The sequence below is a fragment of the Pongo pygmaeus genome, chromosome 13 (genome assembly GCF_028885625.2).
Source record: "Pongo pygmaeus isolate AG05252 chromosome 13, NHGRI_mPonPyg2-v2.0_pri, whole genome shotgun sequence".
NCBI lineage: Eukaryota > Metazoa > Chordata > Mammalia > Primates > Hominidae > Pongo > Pongo pygmaeus.
Window position 1 is genome coordinate 58,115,913 of NC_072386.2, and position 25,895 is coordinate 58,141,807.

General features: G+C 41.9%; 2 protein-coding genes across 2 annotated transcripts in view; one reads left to right on the forward strand and one right to left on the reverse strand.

Moving 5' to 3' along the window:
• Positions 1-14,928, forward strand: part of PGM5 (phosphoglucomutase 5) — a 178,148-nt gene extending 163,220 nt beyond the window's left edge. Inside the window, exon 11 of the mRNA XM_054501897.2 lies at positions 13,430-14,928. Coding sequence (XP_054357872.1) covers positions 13,430-13,519 — 90 coding nt within the window. The 3' untranslated portion in view covers positions 13,520-14,928. The remainder of the gene's footprint in view (positions 1-13,429) is intronic.
• A 5,175-nt stretch (positions 14,929-20,103) lies between these two features.
• On the reverse strand, positions 20,104-24,761 carry TMEM252 (transmembrane protein 252). The gene is made up of 2 exons (XM_054502528.2): positions 24,415-24,761; positions 20,104-21,358 (listed from the first exon to the last, which is right to left on the reverse strand). The coding sequence occupies exons 1-2, from the start codon at positions 24,690-24,692 to the stop codon at positions 21,124-21,126; spliced, it is 513 nt and encodes a 170-aa protein (XP_054358503.1). The 5' UTR covers positions 24,693-24,761; the 3' UTR covers positions 20,104-21,123.
• Positions 24,762-25,895: the final 1,134 nt, after the last annotated feature.

Genomic DNA, 25,895 nt, shown 5'->3' on the forward strand with positions numbered 1-25,895 from the left:
ACTGGAAAAAATGATGGGTGAAGATTTCCTAGAACCAATGAAGGAGGTCAGCCCACTGGTTCTAGAAGGCCAAGCAGGATATATAAAAATAAATTCACATCTAGACACATCAGGCTAAAATTGCAGAAAATCAAAGGCAAAGAATAGTTTGATTGACAACTAATTTTTCTATATCAACACTAAAAATAAGGAGACTGACAGCTTAGAATTCTTAATCTAGTGAAACTTTCCTTCTAAAATGAAAGCAAAATAAAGACATCTTCAGATAAACAAAAGCTGGGAGAATATCTACACAAAAAGAAATTCTCAAGGATATTCTTCAGGAAGAAGGAAAATTATTCCAGATGGATATTTGGAATAAAATGCAGCAAGGAATAAAAGAAATGTTAAAAATAGGAGTTGGTATAAATGAACATTGGCTGTATAAAATATTAATAATAATGTGCTGAAATATGTATATTAATTAATATGATGGAGAATTAAATTATACAACCACAATAACTAAACACCATAAGCATAATTGTAGTTAAGGTAAGATCCTTGAATATATTAGAAGAAAATAAAGGTATAGATAAATATTAGACTTTGATAGGTCAAGGATTCATGTAGTTTCTAGGTAACAATTTTTAAAAAATAGAAGAAAATTACATAACTTCTTAAGAGAGGAAAACATAGGAACTTTAAAAAATCAAGAAAGAAAAACAGCTAGGTCAAGTAAAAAGCACATAAGGTGGTAGATTTAAACTTGAATTTATTGGTTATTACTTTAAATATAAGTGAACTAACTGCTGTAGGAAAAAGACAACGTAATGGTGGTTCATACCTGTAATCCCAGCATTTTCAGAGGCCAAGGTGGTAGGATTGCTTAAGCCCAAGAGTTTGAGACCAGCCTGGGCAACATAAGAAGACCTTGTCTTTACAAAAAATAAATAAAGAAATAAAATTAGCCAGGTGTGATGGTGTGCACTTGTAGTCCTAGCTAATTGGGAGGCTGAGGTGAGAGGATTGCTCAAGCCTGGGAAATTGACGATGCAGTCAGCCATGATCATACCACTGCGCTCCAGCTTAAGTGACAGTGAGACCCTGTTTCAAAAAAAAAGACAACTATAAGGTCATTGTAAAAGATAAAAGATACATCTTTTATACATAAAAATATAGAAAGTTTGAAAGTTAAAAGATGGAAAAAGATATACAAATGATAACCTAAAAACTAGCTCTATTATTTCAGATAAAATAGACTTTAAGGTCAAAAGCATTGCTAAAGATAAAGAGAGACTCTTCAAACTGATAAAAGAGTTAAATCCCCCAGGAAGACACAGTAGTTTTAAATTTATAAAGAAAAAAAAAAAGAGGGAGAGAGAGATGAAAATGTAAGAAGAAAATAAATTCACAATTGCCCTTGAGTATTTTAGCACCCCTCTCAGTAATTATTAGAATAAGTATACAATTAGTAAGAACATAGAATATTTAAACAACTTAGTTAGCACACCTGACTTAATAGACATATATAGATACTACACCACGCAACATCAACTCAACGTGTAAATTCTTTTCATGCCACAGGGGACACGTATAAAAATTACCTATATGCTGAGGAATGAAAGAATACAGAGTATTATAAGGGCAACTGAATTCGAAAATGAAAACAAAATTGACACAAAAAAAGCATTTGATAAAATGTATCATCTCTTCATGATAAAAATTCTGTGAATAGGAATCAAAGGGAAGTCCTTTAATATCATAAAAAGGTATTGCTAAAGAAAAAACCTGGACGTAGGCTTTATGTGCTGACAGTATGCTAACAAGGGAGTATGCCATCAAGTCGTTTTTGATGGGTTCATTTAGAACTCAAATAGGCTTTGTGTTCAGAAGGACAAGCATCAGTTTTACATATAATTAGAGTATGTTAAATTTTTTGCATTTCCCTGTGATTGTTATATTTCATAATCCTTAAAAAGGTAATTTTCAAATAGTGTGCCTGGAAACAGGGAAACTTTTGGCATTAAGACAAATATATTTATAAACTTTCAGAAAATGAAAACTTTTCCCTCAGTATAAGGGCAGTCTAGGTAGCGAGATACAACCTAGCTTTGAGGTTAAAAATCACAGTACTGAGTAGGTTCAGAGCTCAGCTTTGCCACTTGATTGCCATGTGACTGCACAAGTTATGTAATGCGTCCAAGCCTCAGTTTCCTTATCTGTAAAATGAGAATAGTACCACCTACCTCATAGACTATTTAGAGATTAATTCAATACGTGAATTTGGAATAGCGCTTGGCACATTTTGGGTATTCAGTGCCAGCTATTACAAAATTACTAAAGAATCCAAACTTAGAATCCAAGGCACAAACTATATAAAATGGCAGTGAGGACTGAGAACACTGATCGTGGCTTCCGAAGTCTTTTGGAGAACAAAGGGAGGAAAAGGAGGAAAATGGATAATGGAGAGAGTCCTTTGAGTAACAAACTGGAGAGGCACAGGCCCTTTTGTTTTTTTAACCTGGGTTTCAATCTTGAAGTTTTATTTCTGCTAATCATTTGGTAAAGGCAGAGGAGATCCTAATTTCCCTTTGAACTAGCAAGCGTATTCCATGTGAAAGAAACCTGGAAGCCTAGTGTGGATATACCCAATGAAGAGAAATGTGAAGACATGTGAGGGACATTTGGGAGGGATGGGGATCTGAACCAATTAGTAATTCCCCATCCTTTTGCAATGTTTTGGTGGCAGAAGGTGAGGGAAGAGGTGGAAAGAAAGAAAGAAGAGAGGAACAGGGAAACCGTGCCCAGGGAAACAGTCTTAACAATTTAAACTGTCAACTCTTGCAGGTAGGTTTGTAGTATTCAACAGCACAGTGAAAGGGCTCAGAGATTGTGCCTAAAGCCTCTCAGCTGCTCCCACAGACAGCAGCCAGTGCTCTTGCTCTCTCCCCTTCTCCATCCCCACAGGGCATGGAGCCAATTAGAGCTCACATTTGAATAAGAATATTGGGCCTGGCACAGTGGCTCACACCTGTAATCCCAGCACTTTGGGAGGCCAAGACAGGTGAGGTCTGGAGTTCAAGGCCGGCCTGGCCCACATGGAGAAATCCTGTCTTTACTAAAAATACAAAAATTAGCTGGGTGTGGTGGTGTGCACCTGTAATCCCAGCTGCTCAGGAGGCTGAGGCAGTAAAATTGCTTGAACCCAGGAGGCAGAGGTTGCAGTGAGCCAAGATCGCACCACTGCACTCCAGCCTGAGTGACAGAGTGAAACTCTGTCTCAAAAAAAAAAAAAAAAAAATCAGCTTCATGACTCTTCTATCTTATTTTGGATTTGCAATCTAAATGCCTTCACTTCCTAAAGTCCCAAATCAATTGCACACGTGGGGAGGGTGGTGGAGAAGGAGGCCAAGCCTCCCTGGCCAGTCTGGTTTCTGTCAGGCAGGTCACTGCATTCCCAAAATGCTAGCTTAGTTTCACTTTGATGGGCCTCTTTGGGAGTATTTCATCTACTTCTGTCTTGGAACAGCTTTTTTCCTCCTCAGAAGAAAACTCCTGAGAAGAACTATTTTTCTGAAATTGACAAGATAGATTGATTCTCTCAGGGTTGGGCTCTAAATCCAGGTTTATCTATAGTCATTTATCATATTGTCTATTTTGGCTAATTTTAGGTCCATTCAGGATCAAGAGAGACAAGTAGGCTTATGACATGAAAAGGGGATTAAAGTTAGGATGGGGGTTGTATGTATTATAATAAGGATCAACATGTCTACAATGTTTAGCATTTTCATTTAATTTTATTAGCAAAAATGTATTTGACTTCATTTTCAGTGATAATTTCTATTCTATAGGCTTCCAAAATGGATTTAAAATAGCTAGTCATCTTAGTTACCTAGAACCTGGGCTACTGTAAACATGCAGCATTTAGCCTTTAGGGTAAAATAGCATTTAGGGTACTTCTGTGCAGATTAGGAAAAGGCCCCCCACCATAGGTGAGCACAGGACAAAGGGCTGGTGGACAGCCTCTTTGTGAGAACGAAGGCCCCTTCCTCCCAGAAGAGGCAGACCCTTGCCAGGACTCCTGCTTGGCTAGAGGAGCTTGGGATGAATTCCCACTCCCCCTCCCTGGCATCCTGGTGGGCAGGGTTTCTTATAAAGTGGCCTTGTACTTGGCTCTCTCTGTTACATTGCACGGATGTTGAGGATTTGAAGGGCAATGTAATCAGAACCTGTCTCCAACACTGAGTTGTGTTGGAAATGAAGCCAGAGGGTGACTCCAGGTTTATCATCATAACAGGTAGGAATTGTTCCATGACTTTTGGGATGTGAGGGATGTCACATTGCTGTATTGTACAAATCAAACCATTTATAGCTCACCACCCCCTATGTGAATAGACAGGAAGCTCAGTAGTGATCCTGTGGGGCTCCTTTCCCTTTTCCAGATCGTCGAAGACAGTCCAGAGGAATGGAAGGCACAGGAGGCCTCATGCTGCCCTGGGGAAGAGAGTGGGTCTCTATGGTTGCCATTGCGATGGGGTTCCTTGCTGCTCAGCCATGCCACCTCTGATTGTTGACCCCCCGCCCACCTGTCTGCTATGCTGCTTTCGGCATGGGCATAGAGTTTTTTTCCTGGTGGTCCTTGTCACTGCCTGCAGGCCAGCCTCCTCCTAGTGCCTCCTTTCCTCTTGGATGCGGTACTGCATCCAAGAAGACTCAGGTTCACACCATTTCCAGAATGCACAATTCTTTTCCCTTCACCACATTCCTGGATTGGCAGCTTTCTTTTTCTTTTAGCTCTGGAATTATTAAGCCACCACCCCAGCCCCTTCTTCACGTTGCCATTCAGTGGCTCAGCTGGAACCACCCAAGTGCCTATTAAGCCTTCCCAGGCAGGTATGAGGAGCACAAAGGCCTGGACCCTCACTCAGATTGATGGGGAGGCACATAGGGGATGGGTGGCTAGCTTCATCTCTTCCTCGTGAATTGGGATGAATCTTGTGGATGAAGGCGGCACAAAGAGCAAGGTGGTTTCTCAGTAGATCACCCCAGTGCCTTCAACACCCAATAGCTCACTTTTGACAGAATATTCCAAACCCACCAATTATTATTTTGAGCATCTCCTATGGGCAAGATACGTGTGGTGAAGGAAACAAAGACTTTGAAGAAAAACTTTACCTCCCAGTAGCTTAGACTTTAGTTGAAGTGTGGTGAAGGAAGCAAAAAGCTCCCCAGCAAATACCTATAATTCAAGAAGAAGAAAAAAACCACAGGAATTTATTATAGAGAGGGGTCCAGGGAATGGAGAGGTCCTGCTTGTGTGGGGTAGGGGTGTTCAGAGAGATTTCATGGAGGTGGCCTTGAGGGAGGGTGAGATTTTAAAATCATTCTAAACTCAAAGAACAATGCATTAAAAAGTGCAAGAGAGAGAAAGTGAAAGGAGGGGCTGCTTCAGGCTGGGAGATCACAGCTTAATGGGGGTGGGCAGATGGGAGAAGGAGCAGGCAGGGGATTGGGGAGGAAGAGTGGAGAGGAAGGGTGTACTCATTCCCTGTGGCTGCTGTAACAGATTACACAGACTGGGTGGTTGAAAACAACAGAAAGGTATTCTCTCATGCTCAGGAGGACAGGAGTGTGAAACCAAGGAGTGGGCAGGGCTACACTCCCTTTGGAGGCCCTAGGAGAGAATCCCTCCCTTACCTCTTGCAGCTTCTGGGGGCTGCAGGCATTCAGCGGCTTGTGGCCACATCACTGCTGCCTCTGCCTGCACCTTCACGTGGCCTTCTCCTCTCTCTGGGTGCATATGATCTCCCTCTGACTCTCTCTTATAAGAATAGTTTCAATTGCATGTAGGGCTCACTGAATAATCCAGGATAATGTTCGCATTGCAAGTTCCTTAACCACATCTGCAAAACCCCTGTTTTTCCCCAAATAAGGTAATATTTGTAGAGTTGGGGAAGTAGGACCTGATATCTTTAGGGGACCATTATTCTGCCTAACACAGAGGGTAAAATCTAAATGTCAAGAGCCTGACAGCCAGGCTGAGAGTGGCTGACCACAGCCTTGGTGAAGCCATCTGAGCCTTTTACATCAGGGGCTCACATGAACAAGTCTCTTGTAAAAAGAAGCTCTCTCTGATGAAACTGAGAACAGATAGCAGACTCATCCAAGCTCGGGATGGTGGGGTACTGTGTTAAGGAAACAATGGGGATGAGAATGAGGAAGTAGATGGGGAGAAATAGAATCAGAGGGTTTGGCAACTGCTTGGATGTACAGGAAAGGGAGAAGGATCCACCAAGGAGTACTTCCAGCTGAGCAGATTGAGGGCTCAGAGGGATCTGCTCCTAGCAGGAAAGAGAAGGTGGCACCATGGACTGGCATGGCTAGGAAGTTAATTTTGGTTTGCAAGATGTTACATTTCATAAGAAAAAAAGCTTTTGGGTTTGTTGGCGGTAGAATACTGCACCATGATGATACCTCAAAACAATCTAAGAGAAACATTTTGAGTGTTTATCTTATTAATTGTGGTTTTATTTTAATTTGCTTAAAATTTTTTATTTTAATACGCAAAGAGACCAAAGTTAGCTCAAGAAAGCCAAGAGTAGGGTCTGTCACATGTCCAAATCTCAGAGACTAGACCTGGAGTACAGTTACCACCTCAGTCCTTCCTAGTGGGAGGTAATGGATCTTTAGAGATAATTGGGAGTCATGCTATTGTTTACTGTCTACCAACTCCTTTATTATTTCCTTCTGCTCTCTTTAATTCTTCTCCTGGTTTCACCCTGCTTTCTTATAATTTTTTGTCATCTTTCTCAGAGTCTCTGCTTTCTCATAATCCAGGATTACCATGGAGTCTTATGCCCTCATGGTTAATTAATTATAACCTCGTGATTTAGTTCCCACTACTAACTGTCCGTTCTTTTATTACTTACAGTTCAAATCCCCGAGGCAAATAATCTGCTAGGCTAGGTGAAGTTTTTGCCCCAGGCTGTATTGTAGGTTGCTAGCCAGCCTCTGGATTGGCTGCCTGTAAGTCAGACAGCCACTTCTGGTCCAATCAGCTGCAGCCAGGGAGTGGGATCATGTGATGCAAACAATGCAGCCTGGGTTTGGGCTGGAGCAAAGCATTTGACAGGCACAATAATTAGCGTGCCTTAGAGCAGTGGTCCTCAGAGTGTGGCTCCTGGACCAATAGCATCCTGGGAAGCTGTTGGAACTGTCAGTTCTTGGGCCCCAACCTAGACCCCTTGAATCAGACACTCAGGATGAGGGGTGCTGCAGTCTCCACTTTAAAAGACCCACCAGGGGATACTGGTGCATGTTCAAGTTCAAGAACCACTCCCTTAGACTATGCAAAAGCATATTGACTAAAAATGAATGTTTGCATGAAATCTGGAGAGAAATCCTGGCATTTAGGTTTAGCAGGTTTTAAACAAAGTGGGAGTGTTGTTAGTTGATCCTAGGGATCAGGAGAAAGTAGCATTTGTTATAAATCTCTGTTTTATGGATGCCAGAATGTCAGTATATTCTGTTGTTGGATGACCTACCTGCATTCTCTGGTTTGTATTGCCTGCCCTGAAAGATGAACTATGGTAATTATCGTCATCCACACCTATTCACTCTCCACCCGTGGCTCCAATCCTTTCCCGACTGTACAAATGCACATTCCTCATAGAGACCAGCCCAGCACTAGGTTCCCTCCACAGATTCCGACAAATCTTGCTTGATAAGTGATTATGATTCTGGTTAGGGTATTGTTTTCCTCCGAAAAATCGGTTAACTATTTACTTTGAGTCTTGTGACATTCAGATCATTTACATCCCTCCTGTCTATTGCTTGTCCCAGAGTAAGAAGTTCAGTTTGTTAGGGTTGTTTTTTTTTTTTTTTATTGGATCTAATTTACATGAAAGTGGATTATAACAATGACATAAAGCAAAAGAGAAGATGGGAGAGAAAGTAAAAAGAGAAACTCTGTCTTTCCAGGGAGTATGGACAAGTTAAAACCTAATCTAGGATTTATGTGGGCTAGGATTAATGTGAGGTTAACTGGGTGCAAAATTTAAGTGGGCGTGGATGCCAAAATACTCAGTAATCAAGATAAATATCATAGTGCAATTTTAAAAAAATCAAAATCAATGTCCAAAAAATTCATGATAAACATAGTGTCAAAACTTTAAATAGAGAGAGGATCCAATTCCCCCTGTAGCCTGTCTACATTAGTGGACAGCAAACATCCAGAAAACCCTGCAAGGTGGCAGAAGATGCCATCTTGAAAGGATGCGTGGCCTGCTTGGTTTGGAGCAAGATAAGTGTTCACTGCTTCCTACTCTTGACTGTAGAAGAAATATGTTAGGCACTCTAAAAAACACTGGAATTAGAAAAAACAATGCTATACTCTAACATAATTGATTAAAGTCTCTATTAATTTATTTCCTTTATTCACAAAGGGTTATTTTGGAGTTTCCAGGACATTCACATAACCCACATAACTGAGAACACCTCTTCTCCCACTGTCTGCTTGGTTTTGGTCAGGGAGGAAGACTGGTCAGTCCTACCCAACTCCTCATCTGATGTGGGACTCATCTGGTCCAATAGGGTGGCAATCCCATGATTTCCCTGCTCCTCCCCATTCAGTGCATTTTGTCTTTCTCTCTTTGTCCTTGTCACTCTCAGATCTTATATGCAGAACCGTATGATGGAAAGTGCGGTAGAGGAGGCCACTCTATGTTCTTATCCCAGCTCAGCCACCAAACAGATGTGTGACCGTGGGTCAATCCTGTGTTGCACTGGGCTTTAGTGTCTTCATCTGTGCCACGAAGAAATCAAATGACACCAATCCACATTCCTCTCTGCTTTTGAAATTCTGTGCTTCCAGCTCCATGTTAGAAAACTCACATCCACAGTTCATAACCTCTCTTTTTGCTCCTCGTTCCAACGGCCTCTCCAATTGCCTCAGGAAAATTAACTCCCACCCACCATGAGGCGTGGTCAATGATATGAGAGAAATGTTTGGGGCTTACGTGTATCAGAGGTGTGATTTCTAAAGAAAAACATGAGTAAAAACCCAGCACTGTTGACCCTCCCACATGCACACAATGTCCTCCAGGAATGCCCACAGGAGTCTCTATTTGCCTCATCATCTTTTCGTCAAATATATCATTCATTTACTCCACAAAGGTGTATTGAGTATCTCCTAAGCAGTAGATACTTTCCTTAGCCCTGAATAAGACAAAGTTTCTGCCCTCATGATGTGGCCTCTCATTCTAGCACGTATATACTGTCATGCACGGCCTAGTGATATCTCTGTCAACAACAGACCACATATTCCATGGTGGCCCCATAGGATTGGAATGGAGCGTGTATAGAAACCTGATACATGGCACTTGATATTGATGTTGTGAATCAAGTAGGGGAAATGATTGATATTTAGTGATGGTGCTGGGACATTTTGTTGCCCATATGAAAAACAATATCTAAATAAAAAGATATATACCATCTAGGTTTGTGTAAGTACACTCTATAATATTTGCACAAGGATGAAATTGGCTAACGATGCATTTCTCAGAATGTATCCCCATCATTAAGTGATACATGACTGTTTAATTTATACACTCAGGGAAGAAAAATATATTAGTTTATTAGTCTTAAAAATGGGATCTTGCCGGGTGAGGTGGCTCACGCCTGTTATCACAGCACTGTGGGAGGCCGAGGCGGGCAGATCACGAGGTCAGGAGATCGAGACCATCCTGGCTAACACGGTGAAACCTCATCTCTACTAAAAATACAAAAAATTACCCGGGCATGGTGGCAGGCACCTGTAGTCCCAGCTACTCAGGAGGCTGAGACAGGAGAATGGCGTGAACCCGGGAGGCGGAGCTTGCAGTGAGCCAAGATCGCGCCACTGCACTCCAGCCTGGGCGACAGAGTGAGACTCCTTCTCAAAAAAAAAAAAAAAACCGAGCTTAACTTGAAGTTTCCTTTCCACAAAGCTGGCAAAAAATTCAAACTTGGGTATTTTTAGGGACTTCTTCCCAGGCCTTCCTGGGGTCATAGAAAATCTAAAGAAGTTCTGTGGTTCCTGGAAAGTGGCTGAAAAGACTGAACATCAGTGAGGTGGTTATCAGTGATGTGCTTCTTCCCAAACACTCATATTTCCCTGAAGGCAGATGACTCCACGGCGTCTGTGCCGGATTTGCCCAGGGCTCTCGGCTCAGGATGGGAGTCCTCATATTTAGGAGTTTCCTCATGTGGCATTTTCTTCCCTTTAGCTTGCATAAGCACCACGGAAGCCCTCTTCTCTGACATGAACAGAAGAAGGGACAAGTGCTTGGTTGATGAATCCAGAAAGAGAGTTAAGTAGGTCCACTATACACACAGATATCCTATTACATTTGTATCATAAAACATATAAATGTAAATGCATTTGCCAGTATATTGATTTTGGCCCAAGACCTTTTCTTTAATATGAGCATACTGTTTGCCATTGTGATCCTCTTTCTTCAAAAGATTCCCACTCATAATTCATCATCTATAATATCTGTCTTTGATTCCTGTATATTACAGTGGGAACTTAAGGACAATTGTGAAGCAACCTGAAAAAATAATTCTTCTACAATTTTAAAATTTCTCCCTAATATTTTGTAGTATCTCACCCACATCTAATTTGACAGGATTAGCTAATCACCATTATCGGTTCTTTCCAAAACACTCAACTTAATTTTCATAGAAAAAAAGTCTTCTTATTTGCATTCACATTTCATTGGTTTACATATAATTAAATTGCATAGTCTCAATAATCTGTACAATAGGCATTAACATATTGGGAACAAACTTAACTGACTCCTGATAAACACAGAACTCAACTGCTGAAGGTAGAAGTAGGTGAGCGTATTAGAAAGTGATCTATCGGTCACGGACATCTAGTGAGCTATGGACGTGAGTCAGGATGTTTTACTGAAGAAGTGGAAAGCACGCGTTAGTTTGTAGAGTTAAGTAGAGATCAGAAAAGAGAACTTCTCTGGTGTTTACAGTATTTGTTAAAACTTGCTTCCCCATCCTTTTGGCAATAGGTACCACCACTTAAAGATGTGGAGTCAAAAAATCTTGAAATTTACAATAATGTAGAACCAAATATGTTTTAATCCTTTAGTTCTGTAAGTTTCAAATTCATTTTCATTGCATTTTCTTAAAATAATAGGATAGTATATGTTTATCTTTATTCGCCCTCTAAAACCTCAGCTAAAGTGATTGAGTTTAACTTCACTCTCTTTTTCTGTCTGAGTTTAACTTCTTTGATAGGTGTTAATGAAGAATTACATAACCAAAAAGGGGGAGCAGGAAAGAGGGAAGAGAAGACAGGAAGAGGAGCAAAAGCTAATAATTGAATTTCTGTACAAAATGGGCACTTTGCTCCTAAAGAATAGAGATCCCTCTATCTTGGCATCACATGGGATATGTCCTGGCAAAATGTGCCAGTGTAAAATGTTTCTGGGCACCAACAGGGTTATTAAGAGGAAAAGAATCCCTTCTGTTTTTACGAATCAAGATGATCAACATGGAACCAGAGGAAAGTGCCACTTTCTTGTGTTCTAGATTTTCATTTTTCTTCCAGCTTCCAGGAATCTATGTGAGCTTGTCCATCTAGCCATCTTCATAGAGTAAGATAATTTAATACACGTAACCATAAATTGCTGCCAGATCAATATTTCCAAAGCACAGCTGTGATGTCACCTTTCAGCCCAAAACACTTCAATGCCTCCCCTTGCCTAATGAATTAAAACCTTACACCTCACCCTAGCATTTAGGTCCCTCCCAACAAGACTGGCTCACATCTCTCAGGATTCTTTTGTATCTACATGCCACTCAGGACACAATGGATTGCTTGTGCTGTCTTGTACCTTGTGCATTTCCTTGTATTCCTGTTGTGTGGACTGGAATGTGTGCACTCCCTTCATGCATGGGAATAGGTTAGGGCCCACAAGGAACTGAATTCCTCTCCCCCTCCCAAAATGCAAGCCTTCTTTTCCTGAATTACAGTATTTTTGTTTCTTCCATTATCCTAATATTACCCAAACTTCTTTTCTATCAGTATCTCTATATTAGTAGGTGTCTTTATTTTTTATTTTAGTTTTATTTTTTCTTTTTAGAGACAGTCAGGGTCTCACTTTGTCACCCAGGTTGAAATGCAGTTATGCAATCATAGTTCACTGTAACCTTGAACTTCCGGGCTCAAGCCATCCTCCCATCTCAGCCTACCGAGTAGCTAGGACTATAGGCACACACCACTGCACTCAGCTAATTTTTATTTTTTGTAGAGATGGGGTCTATGTTGTTCAGGCTGGTATTAAACTCCTGGCTCAAGTGATCCTCTGCCTCAGCCTTCCAAAGTATTGGGATTACAGGCATGAGCCACCACGCATGGCCAATATTTGTCTTTAAATTGACTCACTTTGTTTTTACCTCAATCTACTTATTTATTATAAAAGTACTCTACATGGAAAAAACAATACCACTTGATAAATATAAGCATATCATGAATGTGAATTCAATAAAAACATTCAGTGACATTACATTCTAGCTGGGTAACTCTTGCCTGAGGCATGCACTATCTGGTTAAAGTGTTAAAGATTGGCAGCAAACAGAGTTTCTCCTTGATGAAATCACAAGGATTGAAGAAGAATGGAAAATAGACTGATTTTCTCACTGTTTTATTAGCAATACCATATCCATGCACCACTGAAAATCATTGTGAGTGTTGCATGCTCCACACCTCGGAAAACAATGCCTCAATCCCATGAAACAATAAGAAAGAAATGAGTCTTCCTCCTTCTCATGTCCTTCACCTTCCCAAGAACCTATTCCTTAGGCTTCTAAAGCATGCCCACCTCCTCCAGGGAACCCACTGAGGTGTCTCATAAGCCCAGTGTTATGTGATGGGAAGGCATGATCAGTGATTTCTGCAACATTGGCCAATGAATTGGTCTGTCATTTCAGAAACATCAGGATTGTAGGTTCTTTAAATCCATGGACCTAGGATGAAGAATGAGCTTTTATTCTCCTGTGTGTGTGTGTGTGTGTGTGTGTGTGTGTGTGTGTGTGGTGAGGATGAGGGTGTAGCAGCAGAAGACTGGAGTTTTTCTGAACTCCCTTAATTCACAATGCTGTCTTCATACAGTGCTCTCATGTTTGGTAGTTGGGTTGTACGTTTTCCTATTATAGATAGATTTCTTTTGAAGCTGGTTAAGACTTTGGAGATTACCTTCTCCCCCTACTCTCCTGCCCTGCCCATTCCAACTTCCATTGGTGGAGGAGGAAGCAAATGTCCTGCTCATGAAGACTGCCTGTAAACAGTGAATTGGAATCTGAATCCAGATGCTTAGGGTAGAAATCCATCAGAATGCCCCAAAATGTAACTGACTTGAGTTGTTCACAGACTTTCCTTTTCCTTTTGCAGGCAGTGCTGAGCCCTCTCATAGCCATCGCACTGAAAATATCCCAGATTCATGAGAGAACTGGCCGGAGGGGACCCACTGTCATCACCTGAATAGAGGAAAGATCACTCACCAGGGCCAAAGAGAGTGCTCAGCGGGAGATGCTTCACTGATGCTTTCTTGCTACCTGTTTGTGCCTCTTATGACTTTGGAAAAACAAAAGATATTTTGCTTTTGGGGGATAGAGGGTGGGTGGGAAAAGAAAAAAAATCCGCTTGGTTTTGGTTTTGTCCTATTCCTCCAAATGCAGCAGGGCCTTTAGTTGTCTGTTAAAGCTGCACTATAATTTGGTATCTACATTTTATCACACAAAGGAACCTCCCCTTTTGACAACGACTGGCCTAGGCAGCTGTTAATCACAACATTTGTGCATCACTGGTGCCAAGTGAGAGAATGTTCTAAAATCACAAGAGAGAACAGTGCCAGAATGAAACTGACCCTAAGTCCCAGGTGCCCCTGGGCAGGCAGAAGGAGACCCTCCCAGCATGGAGGAGGGTTTAGCTTTTCATCCTAGGTCAGGTCTACAATGGGGGAAGGTTTTATTATAGAACTCCCAACAGCCCACCTCACCCCTGCCACCCACCTGATGGCCCTGCCTCCCCCATCCCATCCCCAACATCCCTGTACCACCTTCTCTCACATCTTCTAAAGCTTTCTACAAATCACAATGGCGCACTTCCAACAAAATATATCAATAGGTGTTTTCCTCTCTTATTTTGTAAATAATATTATTTTAGCTATTAAGCTGGATACCTTCTTTCAAATTCAGCCATTCAGTTGTAAAGCTGGGAAGAAGTTTCTTGACAAGACTCTGCAATTAAATGCTTAAAATTTGGGGAGATCCTTCCTTAATTACATCAAGTATGTTGGTACATGGGTTTATACAAGTTCCTCTTGAGAAGACAAAAAGACCACCATGTGTGAGAGCTCTTTGACTTTGCCAATAGGGGCCTATCTTAATGCACTTGTTTGGACACAGTTCTGATCTTATTTGTAATGCCCGCAAAAGGAGAGGATGAAATGCTGTAAAAGTAGGAAATGAAGTGGAAGCTGGAAGAAAATGTAATTGGTGGTACAGCTATGGGCCGGATGGTGGAGGGGAGGGTGGGGACCCCTGCCGGCAAGCAGAGTGTCACAGCTGGCTTTCCTCACTTGGGAAAAGGGTACTGCCGGTCTAGCAGCCTCCTCTGTACTCAGCCAGGACACCCGGCACGTGGGACCTGTTTGCGTCTGTTTTGCTTCCTTGGGAACGGCACAGTCACTCACCCTGCCATTTGCGGAAATGACCTGGTGCACTTTGACTGTTAAGCAATGCGTTATTGCTGTAGTCAAGGTTAGTGCAAGCAAGGAAACATTCCCAGTAAGGTATTTGTTTCCATTTTCTATCTGTGCTTCTGTCAGAAACTTGCTAGGATATTTAGTGGCCAATAAAAAAGGAATTCCTAATTTCAACCTTTTCCAAGGATTGTGGGTTTTTACTTATTTGTTTGTCTCGCCAGTTGAGAAACTCCAGTACTGGTCACCTATCGTGATAAATCTGCCTTTCAGAAAACCTACAAGGGCTGTTTTTCACTAGAGACATGTATTAAATGGAACAGAAAAGGTAAGTTACTCAAAATTGCCTTTGGGAGTCAGCAGAAACCGAAATGGCATCTAGACCTCCACTGTAACTGTCTTCATTTCAAAATAATAGGAAGGTGGCTTTAAGCTGAGATTCTAAAACAAAAAAAACCATTTCAAGATTGATCACCAATGGAATCAAATTCATGTTACAGCTTTGGTTCTCAGGTTCTTGTCTCATGAGTGGACATCCATGCTAGCCATCCATGTGTTCATTAATCACGGATGTCTTGGTTGGGACGCTCAGATGTATTCTTAGGTGTATCAGCTCTAGGTAAGAAAATATTTATTTTCTCAAGTTGCTGAAATTTTAATGATCTCTAACTTGTAAGTTCAAATGTAAGTTAGTCCTTACATAAAAATTATATTTCTTTATTTTGATATGGAGTCATGCATGGACAGTAGCCCAAATATATATTTACCCATCAGTCCATCCATTCATCCATCTATCTGTTCATTCATTCATTCAGTGAACATTGGTTGAGCAACTCCTCTAGGCAGAGTTCTGTTTTAGATGGGGCAGAGAAATGGATAAAACATTATTCCTGATCTTATAAGTTTATAATTTGGGACTAGGAGGCTATGACAAACATACACAAATAATCAGTTAGACAAAAATGTTACAAGAGGCACAAATAATGTGCTGTGGGACTACACAGAGAGGGGCAATAGACTCAGAGACGGTGGCACGAGAGTGGTTTCCCCTAGAGTTTCTTGGGACTTGTAAGCATTTATAGAATTTTACCAAGGATGAGTGAAGTCAGAAGACAGACTAGGAGATGAGGGTTAGGATGGCTGGAGAGGAGACTTGCTTGGGGTCTCCTGAGGAGTTGGCTTGGACGTATGGGATTGAAGCAGGCACAGGGTTGTGAATGTCAGGCAGAGCAAAGCCTTGGGCCCAGCCACCGGAAGAAGCAGCTGCATAGCTGCCTATTTTGACAGAGTTTTTTTCAGCTATGTTGTCAAGGGAAGGTCTTTTGGTGGGTCTAGGACACAGTCATTCTCTGGAACCTGCTCTGATTCACATTGCCAAGATGTTATTTCTGCCTTACTTGAAATCCAGACTTCTCTTGCCGAACTATATGTGTATGTCCTCTTGCCTAATTCTCGGGAGAGGAGAGAGGCAGGAAGTCACTGTTCCCCATATAATGTTCTTTATGTTCTTAAAGATGAAGCTCTAGGCTGGGCGTGGTGGCTCACACCTGTTATCCCAGCACTTTGGGAGGCCGAGGTGGGTGGATCACTTGAGGTCAGGAGTTTGAGACCAGCCTGGCCAACATAGTGAAACATTGTCTCTACCAAAAGACAAAAATTAGCCAGACATGGTGGTGCATGCTTGTAATCCCAGCTACCCGGGAGGCTGAGGCAGGCAAATAGCTTGAACTCAGGAGGTGGAGGTTGCTGTGAGCCAAAATGGAGCAGTGTGCACTCCAGCATGGGCAACAGAGCAAGACTCTATTTAAAAAAAAAAAAAAAAAAAAAAGAGCTGTAGCCACTGTAGCCACTGATTTTTGAGAGTAAATGACTTAGCTAGGTGCAGTGGCTCGGGCCTGTAATCCCATCACTTTGGGAGGCTGAGGTGGGCGGATCACAAGATCAGGAGTTCGAGACCAGTCTGGCCAACATAGTGAAACCCTGTCTCTACTAAAAATACAAAAAATTAACTGGGTGTGGTGGTGTGCGCCTGTAATCCCAGCTACTCGGGAGGCTGAGGCAGGAGAATTGCGTGAACTCGGGAGGCGGCAGTAAGCCAAGATCGTGCCATTGCACTCCAGCCCAGGTGACAATGTGAGACTCTGTCTCAAAAAAAAAAAAAAAAAAAAGTAAATGACTTTAAAGGCCCCAAATTTCAATTTCATGGGAACTGCAAGAGTCAACCATAGAGGAAACTATGGATAGAGTGTGGCAACTGCCAGGGCAACGCTGGTGATCTGCTGTTACAGAGGGGTTCACTCATTATACCACGTGTCTGCAGAAAAATGGCAAGCAACACTATGCATCACATGCTGGTTTTCAACCAGGGCGGGTGTTTGGAAATGTGTGTGTATTTGCTAGAGAGGCATTTAGTGGCAGTAGTAGGAAACCAAACACACTAAATATCCTTTCAGGTGTCAGCCAATCCCCCAGAACAAAAATTTGTTTTGCGTCACCCAGGAATCTTGAGTTTATTAAATGTCCTTGAAAATGGATAGGCAGTCATTATTAAAATGAGATCATTTGTCAACATTTACTGATCTAAGTGCAGCATACATCCACACTATTTGCGGGACAAATTGTGTTGCGTGACGTTATAGGTGGAAGGGCTTGCAGATGGCATGCAGGCTTTCTGCACAGGAAGTCGAAGCTTGATGCACGGTCTCATGGATCATTGTAAGGCATGGGATTTACTTTGACGTTCAGATGGGTGTAGGGAATTTGAAAAGCACCTGCAGGAGCTGGTAATGACATAACTGTGTGACTCCATTCCATTGCTGGATCACACACTAGATACTCTCAAAACATGTGGACACTGAAATCCCAGACACCCATCTTAAGCAGCTTTCCATCCCTGAGTATAGAAGGGTCTGAGAAACGGTGTGCCTTTGGAAATAATGTAACTGCCAGTAAATCAGTCTTTGACCCTTTGACAGTTACAAACAGCAAGAGATTATCTGAAGCAGCAGAGCTTAGCAGAATGCCTATTCTACTCCAACCAGTTGGAGTCCTTACTAGAAGAAATAGCTCATGCAGTTGACAGCCCGCTTGGTATGTGAGTCAGCCTAGCTTGTCATGGAACCTTATAGAATATGGAGAAGATATAGATTATAAGTCCATGTCTTTATCATCTTTCCATGCCTATCTGCACCTAATATGTGCCCTGCAATGTAGGTGAGCTAGAGCAATGCCTCACCAAAGAAAGTATATTTAAATAGAATCTTAAATGATAGATAGGCATGTCAGTAAAAGCACTGCTAAGGTTTTGCATGGAGGGTCGAAAATGAACACAGTACATCTCAGATATGCAAAAGATGCAGTATAACTTAATCTATAATTGAGGATAACTGACCTTATCCTCACCTTCTGGAGTGGTGCTAAGGCCTACTCAAACTTTCTGCTCAAAGGGACATTATGAGATTACAATACTGGAGGGCCTTCAACCCTGAGAACTTCCCTTCCCCATTGACATATGAACCTACCATCCCCAGTTGAGAGAAGAGACTGAGCAAAGACTCTTTGTAGTGGGGATTTTTCTCTTTTCACTTTCTCATGTTGCATGTGCTCTCCCTGTCATTCATGGAATTGCAGTTTCCAATCCATGACCATAAATTTTATAAACTTCAGAAGGAAGAGCAGAGGCAGTATCTATTTATCTTGAGTGAATCCTCTAGGGGATGACTACTATATTATTAATTATTATGAACCACAATCGGATACTTTTGTCTGATTTGTCCAGTGGATTTTAATTGCTGGGTCTTTTGAATGTAGAATTTGCTTTGTGTTCTACCCTTGTTCTTGACACATGATTCAGAGTACATATGCAGTCACTCTGTGGAACCTGCTCTGATTCACATTGCCAAGATATTATTTCTGCCTTACATGAAATGTTAAAAAAAAATCAACAAATAACTATTGGTATTTTATTTTCAAAAAGACACACCCAGGTTATTTTCCAAATCAGCAGTTAGAGTTCAGTAATGTTTGGGTTTGCAGAAAGATCAACTCATTCTGACACTGTGTTAAACCAGAGAATAATACTTTGACTTATGGTCTTTTATTGATTTTTTTTCTGATGCAAAAAAAAAAAAAGGCAAAAGAGAAATTTAAGTACAAAATTTATTGCGGTAAAGAGATTAAAACTATTTCTTATGGAAACCAAAATCAACGTTTGTTTCACTTGACTACCAGTAGTTGGAAAAACTATCTATTACAAATGCAAACTCTGGACAAAAGACTAATGATGGTCCTTGTTCAAGTCAGTGAATGTGCTCAGACCACCAGGGAGAATTTCAGGATAACTGTCTTAGTAGAGGGATAGAAAGAGATGACAAGAGAGGAATAATAAATTACATTACTAATAAATGATCACTTCCTTATTGGACAACCATGAGTGACCTTCATATCTTTATGCCCTCAATGCCAAGGATTCAAATAACAGATTCCCAAATTCATGCTTCATGGACAAGGATTTCCTTTTATGAAGCTTCTTATGCATTTGTCAGGTTATACTTAATCTATGCACTCAGCAATGATGGAGAAGATGAGGCCACAGAGGAGGCTCCATCCCATCTTGACCACCCTCTTCCTCTTTGAATGATCTACATCCTTCTCACCAACTGTCTAAAGCCCTTCCTGTGCCCATTCACCAAGGGCCGTCTCCGTTGGGAATCATTCTTCATCATCCATATAATGATCAGGGGGAAACTCTGCAATGAGGCAAGGGACCAGTTTCTAGGCAGAAAACCTGGAAGACATTTTACGTATTTTAAAAGAAGCCGATTAACCCTAAAGCAATCTCTGCCACTTCTCCAAGGGCTTTAAGATATTGCAGTAACCCTGGGGCTCCATTTTCTGTTACAGCCCATTTTCTGAAGGGAGAGAGAAATCCAAACTGTCTCCTAGAAGGAGAGAAGTTAGACAGGGCTACCTAGCTCAAAAGTGTGAAGTCAGTCAATCCTCCCATGTTCCTCTAGGGACCCTTCTCCACCCTCCTAGAAGTCATTGTGTTATTGGAAAAGTTTCTTAACTCCTCACAATCTCAGTTTTATGCATATGTAAAATGGGAATAATCATAGTGCCTGTCTCTTAAAGATGGAATGAGGGCTAACATGCATGGAAAGCTCATGGCACAGAGCCTGCCATATAACAGGCATTCCACAACTGTGAAGCCAGCATGAATGCCTCACTTGATAGAGGAGAAAACTGAGGCCCGGAGAGATGAAGATTCTTGGCCCAAGTTCAAAAGCATCAGGCTGCATCTCTCTCTACCACCCTGCAACCAGACTTGTCCTCTTGTATTTAAAAAAACAATAAAATATAATAAAGTTGAGGAGAAACCATTGGATTTAAAAATGAATGCCCTAAGTCTAAAAGTCAAGATCTGTATCTTGAGACACAAGAAATTTCCTATTAATGATGAACATACATCATTAGAGTTTCTTATCTTTCAAATTCTAGAGATTTATATGGGGATTCTTTGAATTACATACAAATATTTTTAACCTTTATAAGATTTATATCAAGTAGTATATTAATACCATCTATGGCCGGTACAAATTCTACCCTACACCCCAGAATTCCATGTATTATGAATTAAGTATTCTGTCTATTCCATTTGGGTCTATAAGCAATCTTATCATGTCTATTTGTTTAAGGGCCTCTTTTAAGAGACAGCTCATTTAATATTTTGTGTTTGAACCATCTTGAAGGCAAATATTACAGTCATTTTCCTTTTACATAGAAAAAATACACATCATGAAAATAAAATAATACAAAATAACATTCATGGGTTCCGAGGGCATATCTCCCAGGATGTGAAGTACTGCCTCACTGTGGTAGTATGGTCAGCTGGAGGTAACTAGGAAACAAGCTAACAAAACAAAAGGCTGAACAATCAATAAATTAAACAACAAACCTTCCCTTTGAGATTACTAGGTGATATAGAACAGGAAGGCGTGTGGCTGTCCTGACAACCAGCATCTATTCCTCCCTGGCTGGAGTTGAGGTGATGGGAGGGAAATTGAGTGAGAGCAGAAAGAATCTCTGTAAGCAGAGCTCTCAGAGTAACACCTTTGGGGACCCAAGGCCTGCTGGGGTTAAGATTAGTGTGAATCCTCTGAAATGTCTGCTTGGTGTTGGCCACACCCTTCCAGGGCCTCTGGCCTGCCCTGCCCTGGCATGGCCAATTATGTCTGGAATTCAGGGCTGTCATCCCCTCCCCAAGCTCTCGTGTGGGGTCCCTGGTGTGGCTTTTCCTCCCACAGTCCCTCGTTTGCCTTTATTATCAGTAGCTGCTCCCCACAGCGGGTGGCATCATGAGTGCTGGAGAGCTTTCTCTGCCTCAGCACTCTTGGCCTCGCCTCTGGGCGTCCTCTGAGATTGCTGTCACCACCAGGCTGGCTATGGACTCTCTATAAGATGGTGGGGCCTCTGGGTGGGAGTCATTTCCATCCTGGAATTCCAGGCCCGTCTCTGTATATAGAGGTGGAGGAATGCCAGAGGCCTCTCTCTCTGCAGGACAGCTTTGCTTTTCCACCTCAAGGCTCTCTTCATAAGCTGGAGGGTAAAAGTCTGGCCTAGGGGACAAAACAGCACAAACATGCATGCGTTATTTAGGCATTAATGCCAAAGAGGCAGACGGCTGCCTCTCTCAGCTCAAATTGTGCGAAGCTAAACTGTTAAGAAACATGGATTTCTGAAACAGATGTACTTCTTCCTGGCATCACCAGTTTTTTTAAAAATGTGCTGCTCTTCCAAAAGAACCTTTTTATCAGCCGCAGGATGCCTGCCTCTAGTCACATTTTTTTCCCAGTGGGTTATGCCAAGCTATTTCTTCTCTATTGCTCACTCACTCATGGAAGCAGGGCCATTCAGTGTGAGATCCTTGTCAACATCAGAGGAGGTGGGGCCTTTGGATAGGGAACTTCTCTCTACCGAGTACTTAGTCCATCCACATCCTTGCTCCCTTTCTCGCATGGCATCGTCCCCTCAATTGCACTCACTTTCTCTGATCATCACAGCCAACAAAATAATGAATGAAAACCAACTCTGTGCTGATCCCTGAACTATACCAGATGCCATGTCTCTATCCTAACACCCTTTCAAGACTCAGTAGCTAGTTTCAAAGAAAACATACAAACATATTCATTTCTCAAATGATATCAACTGACAACTTTACGCAGATTTCAGTTGCAGCCCTTTCTATGCCAGTAGGCTAAAGCAGCCATTCGTTCGGGGGCTGATGTACTCATTGGTCATCTTGCCCAGCATTTCTAATTGCTAAATCCTCCTGGCTTCTCCATCATGAATGAATTTGGGGGAGGGGGAGAGGGGAGGAAGAGAGACCGATGAGCTCGGCTGAGTTGTGTATTTATAGAGTGATCCTTCCAGTGCCTACAGGGAGTGTTTATGGTGTGTAACCACAACAGAACAGGGACTGCCATTTGTAGCCACAACTCCATTCCAAATGTTACCAGGCCCAAAGCCAGTAGCTGAAGAAGCTGTCTACTGTAAGGCATAAATCTCAGCCTTCACTCAGAATAGCCAAGGCTGAGTCATGGGGCACATGTGTAAAGGCATTTTACACAGAAAGGTGAGCTGTTCCCTGGAGTGATTTGAAAGGTTCCAGGATGACTGCTGCCTGCCCCAAATCCCAGCTAACTCTCCCAACCCCACCCTCCTTCAACTGCCATCCACATTCCCAGTCCCCTGAATTCCATCATCGGAGACCCATTTGCTTTGATATCTCAACCTGGGTATCCATTTTGAGTGCAAATGCTTCGGAGAAATGTGACTTCCCAGGCTGACTTGCCAGCCATTCTGCGTGGGATGAGCATCTAATTACATGCAGCGAGAAGAGGCAGTAAAATGGGGGTGTCACGATGTCCATAATTTACTTTCAAACATTTCAGTATACTGTAATATTATGCAGTGTTAGTCAATTTAAGCTATATCCTAAAGGCAATCAGTTACATTTATCAGAAATTCACTCTAGAGGTAGTCCTCTAACATTTATACAAAAAGAAATCATCACCCTAGAGGCATCTTCTACAATCACTTCATTTCTCTTAATTTTTAATCAAACCCAGAAACTCTGCTGGTTAGTATAACATTGGAAATAAGTTTTGGTTTTCATAATTATTATCTTATTAATTAGCATAAAGGATGCCAAAAGTGGACCCTCATGGGTAAGATTACTTATATTCAAGATACATGGAGTAGCTAAAATATTTTAGATACTTTCTACTCTTGCACGAAGAGGGCAAAATAACTTATAGTCTTGTAGCCTGTATCTTGAGAATGATGCCTAGGGTGTTATCCCTAAATGGTCCTGTGGCTAGCCAAGAATTAGGAGGTTTCTTGTTGTCTGATACTGACTATAAGATTAACCGAATCTTTTTTTTCTTGTGGTAAAATATATATGACATAAAATTTACTGTTTTTAAGTGTATAGTTCAGTGGCACTAAATACACTCATATTGCTCTACAACCGTCACCTTAAAACTCTCTACTCATTAAACAATAGGTCCCCAGTCTCTCCTTCCACCAGCCCCCGGGACCACTGTTCTACTTTCTGTGTCAATGAATTTGTCTATGCTAGGTACTCATGTAAGTGGAATCATATAATATTTGCTCTTTGTAACTGATTTGTTTCACTTAGCATAATGTTTTCAACTTCATCCAAGGGGTGGCATGTGCCAGGATTTCCTTCCTTTTTAAGGCTAATATTCCATTGCATGTATATACCACATTTTATCTATTCACCTGTTGATGGACATTTGGGCTGTGTCCACCTTTGGGCTATTGTGAATAAATGTTGCTACAAGCATTGGTGTACAAACATCCATTTGAATCCCTGCTTTCAGTTCCTTTGTGTATAAACTCAGAATGTAGAATTGCTGGATCAAATGGTAATTCAATATTTAATGTATAGAGGAATCTCCACACTGTTTTCCACAGTGGTTGCACCATTTTAACATTCCCACCAGCAATGCACAGGGTTCCAATTTATTGACATCCTCACCAACACTAGCTGTTTGATTTTGTTTTTTGATGATAACTATCCTAATGTATGAGATGGTGAGAAAGAATGAATCTTGCCTCTAGAATATTATCACCTTCCCCTGAAGGAATGTTTTATGCAAGGTGAGATCACAACACCTAAAAGGACAGTAAACTGGGACTTCTCTGAGCTCACAGAGATTCCAGGACTCATTTTATGCCTGCTTCCTCATTTGTTGTGAGGCAGAATTTGGTCTGGGACTTGCTTTCCTTAGAACCTTATAGCCAGGTTATGGGAAGTAACTAACCATCACCTGCCACTAATTAATGACAGCTGCCATGATATAACAAAAGAGCCGGGGTTTCTAAATTGGCTTAGGTGGGTTTTCACTGGGGGTGGTGGTAGGGTTTCTCTGAGATGAGTTGCCCCTACGTCATGGTTTTCCCCAGAGATGGCGCCATTCTTCCTTATAACAACCCCAGAGTAATTCCCTGACAATAAAGCTTTGGTTCTAGACAGACAGCCCATGGGACATGTAAGTCGCTCCATAGTAGGATCAGAAATTAGTCAGATGTTACACAACTCAGCCCATCTCAGCCCTTCTTGGTCCCTCTGCCTGTCAGCACGTACCTGTCTACTGTGGCCACGGACAGGGCCCCATGAGCAAGGTGTTGTCGGAGCATGTGCCTCAACACGCCTTTGCTTTCAGTCACCTGGCGGTAGTTGCTCCAGAAAATTCCACTCAGAAGGATCACAAACCCCAGAGGCAGAAGCAAATAGGCAGCAATCAGGCTCCCCTGACAGTCGAATATGGAGCCCCAGGAAATGAAGAAGGCCCCCAGGCAGACCATCAGGAAACCCATCAGGAGGGCAAGAGCACAGAGAATGAGGCCAGTTCTGTTCTGCATCCTTGCACCTTAGGAACCCAGCACCCTGACCCTGCCGCTCCTCTGCTTCCCTGCTTGCTCCAAGAGAATGAGCTCATTAGCCAGCTTGCAGCTTTATATGCTCTGGGACCCACTGGCCTTTGGACAATTAAATGAAACAGGCACTTAGAAGCTATTCATTAACCATTGAAAGTAAGTGTAATATCCTTGGAGAATTAGCCAAAAAACATAGCATTGTATACTGCAGGCAGGAGTGGCTTCGTGTAGCTGTTTTGCTCTTCAGAGTTGGGTGGGACACTCAGCTGTTCCCAGTTATTTGAACGTACGGCTCTCCTTTGATTAAAAGGCGCTGGTCTCTTAGTCCCCATGGAGGGCAATTCCCCACTAAAAGCTGGAGAAGTTAGCATTCTTTAAAGAATGATCTTCTTTGAGGTTTGGTAAGAAATCCCTTCTTGATTCCTTCTCCCTTTCTCTGTACTAAAAAGGCATTTCTTTAACGCTGTTAACATGTTTGTCTTGCCTCCCTCAATGAATCCCCACTTATTGCCCCCACACTATGATACTGGCATAATTCCAAGACAAAAGTTCAGAATGTGAACTCCGTGATTCCTGCTCTGTTGACAAGATGAAGAGCTTGAGTGGGAGGGGAAGGAGAGTGCTGGAGAAAAGGACTATAATAGACAGAGCCTCGGGAATTTGGGGGGATTTTGGGACTGTAATTCCTGCAATGTTTCCCCCTTTCATAAAGTACATATGAAATAGAATTCGTTTTAGAGGATGCTGCTAAAAATGTTCCCTGTCCTCTCCTCCACACCTCTGCTCTATGTAGCATTGCCTCAAAAAATCTTTCCGGAACCAGCCTTCTGTTTCCTGGCTGGAATTTGTTTTCTTTAGCTTGACTGTCTTTGATTGTGGATAGCTTATTTCAGACTTGCTTTATGCCCTGGCTCTGCCCTTTTTTATTTGATATTGTGGCACGTCTCTGCCAAAAGTCTCCTTCCCATAGGAACCCTGGGTTGCTTTTACTCAAGATAGCTTATCTTCAGTTCCTCTTTGCTGCTGTTCCACTCCACTACTCCATTACCATTATTTCCCATTTACTTTCCCAATGAGAGAAGCAGTTTTTTGTGCCATGCCCTAGTAATCCCTCATACAACCTTTAGTCTCACACCCACCATCTCCTTAGCTCTACCTTCATGTTAGGGCTGGGAGACATGGATATTA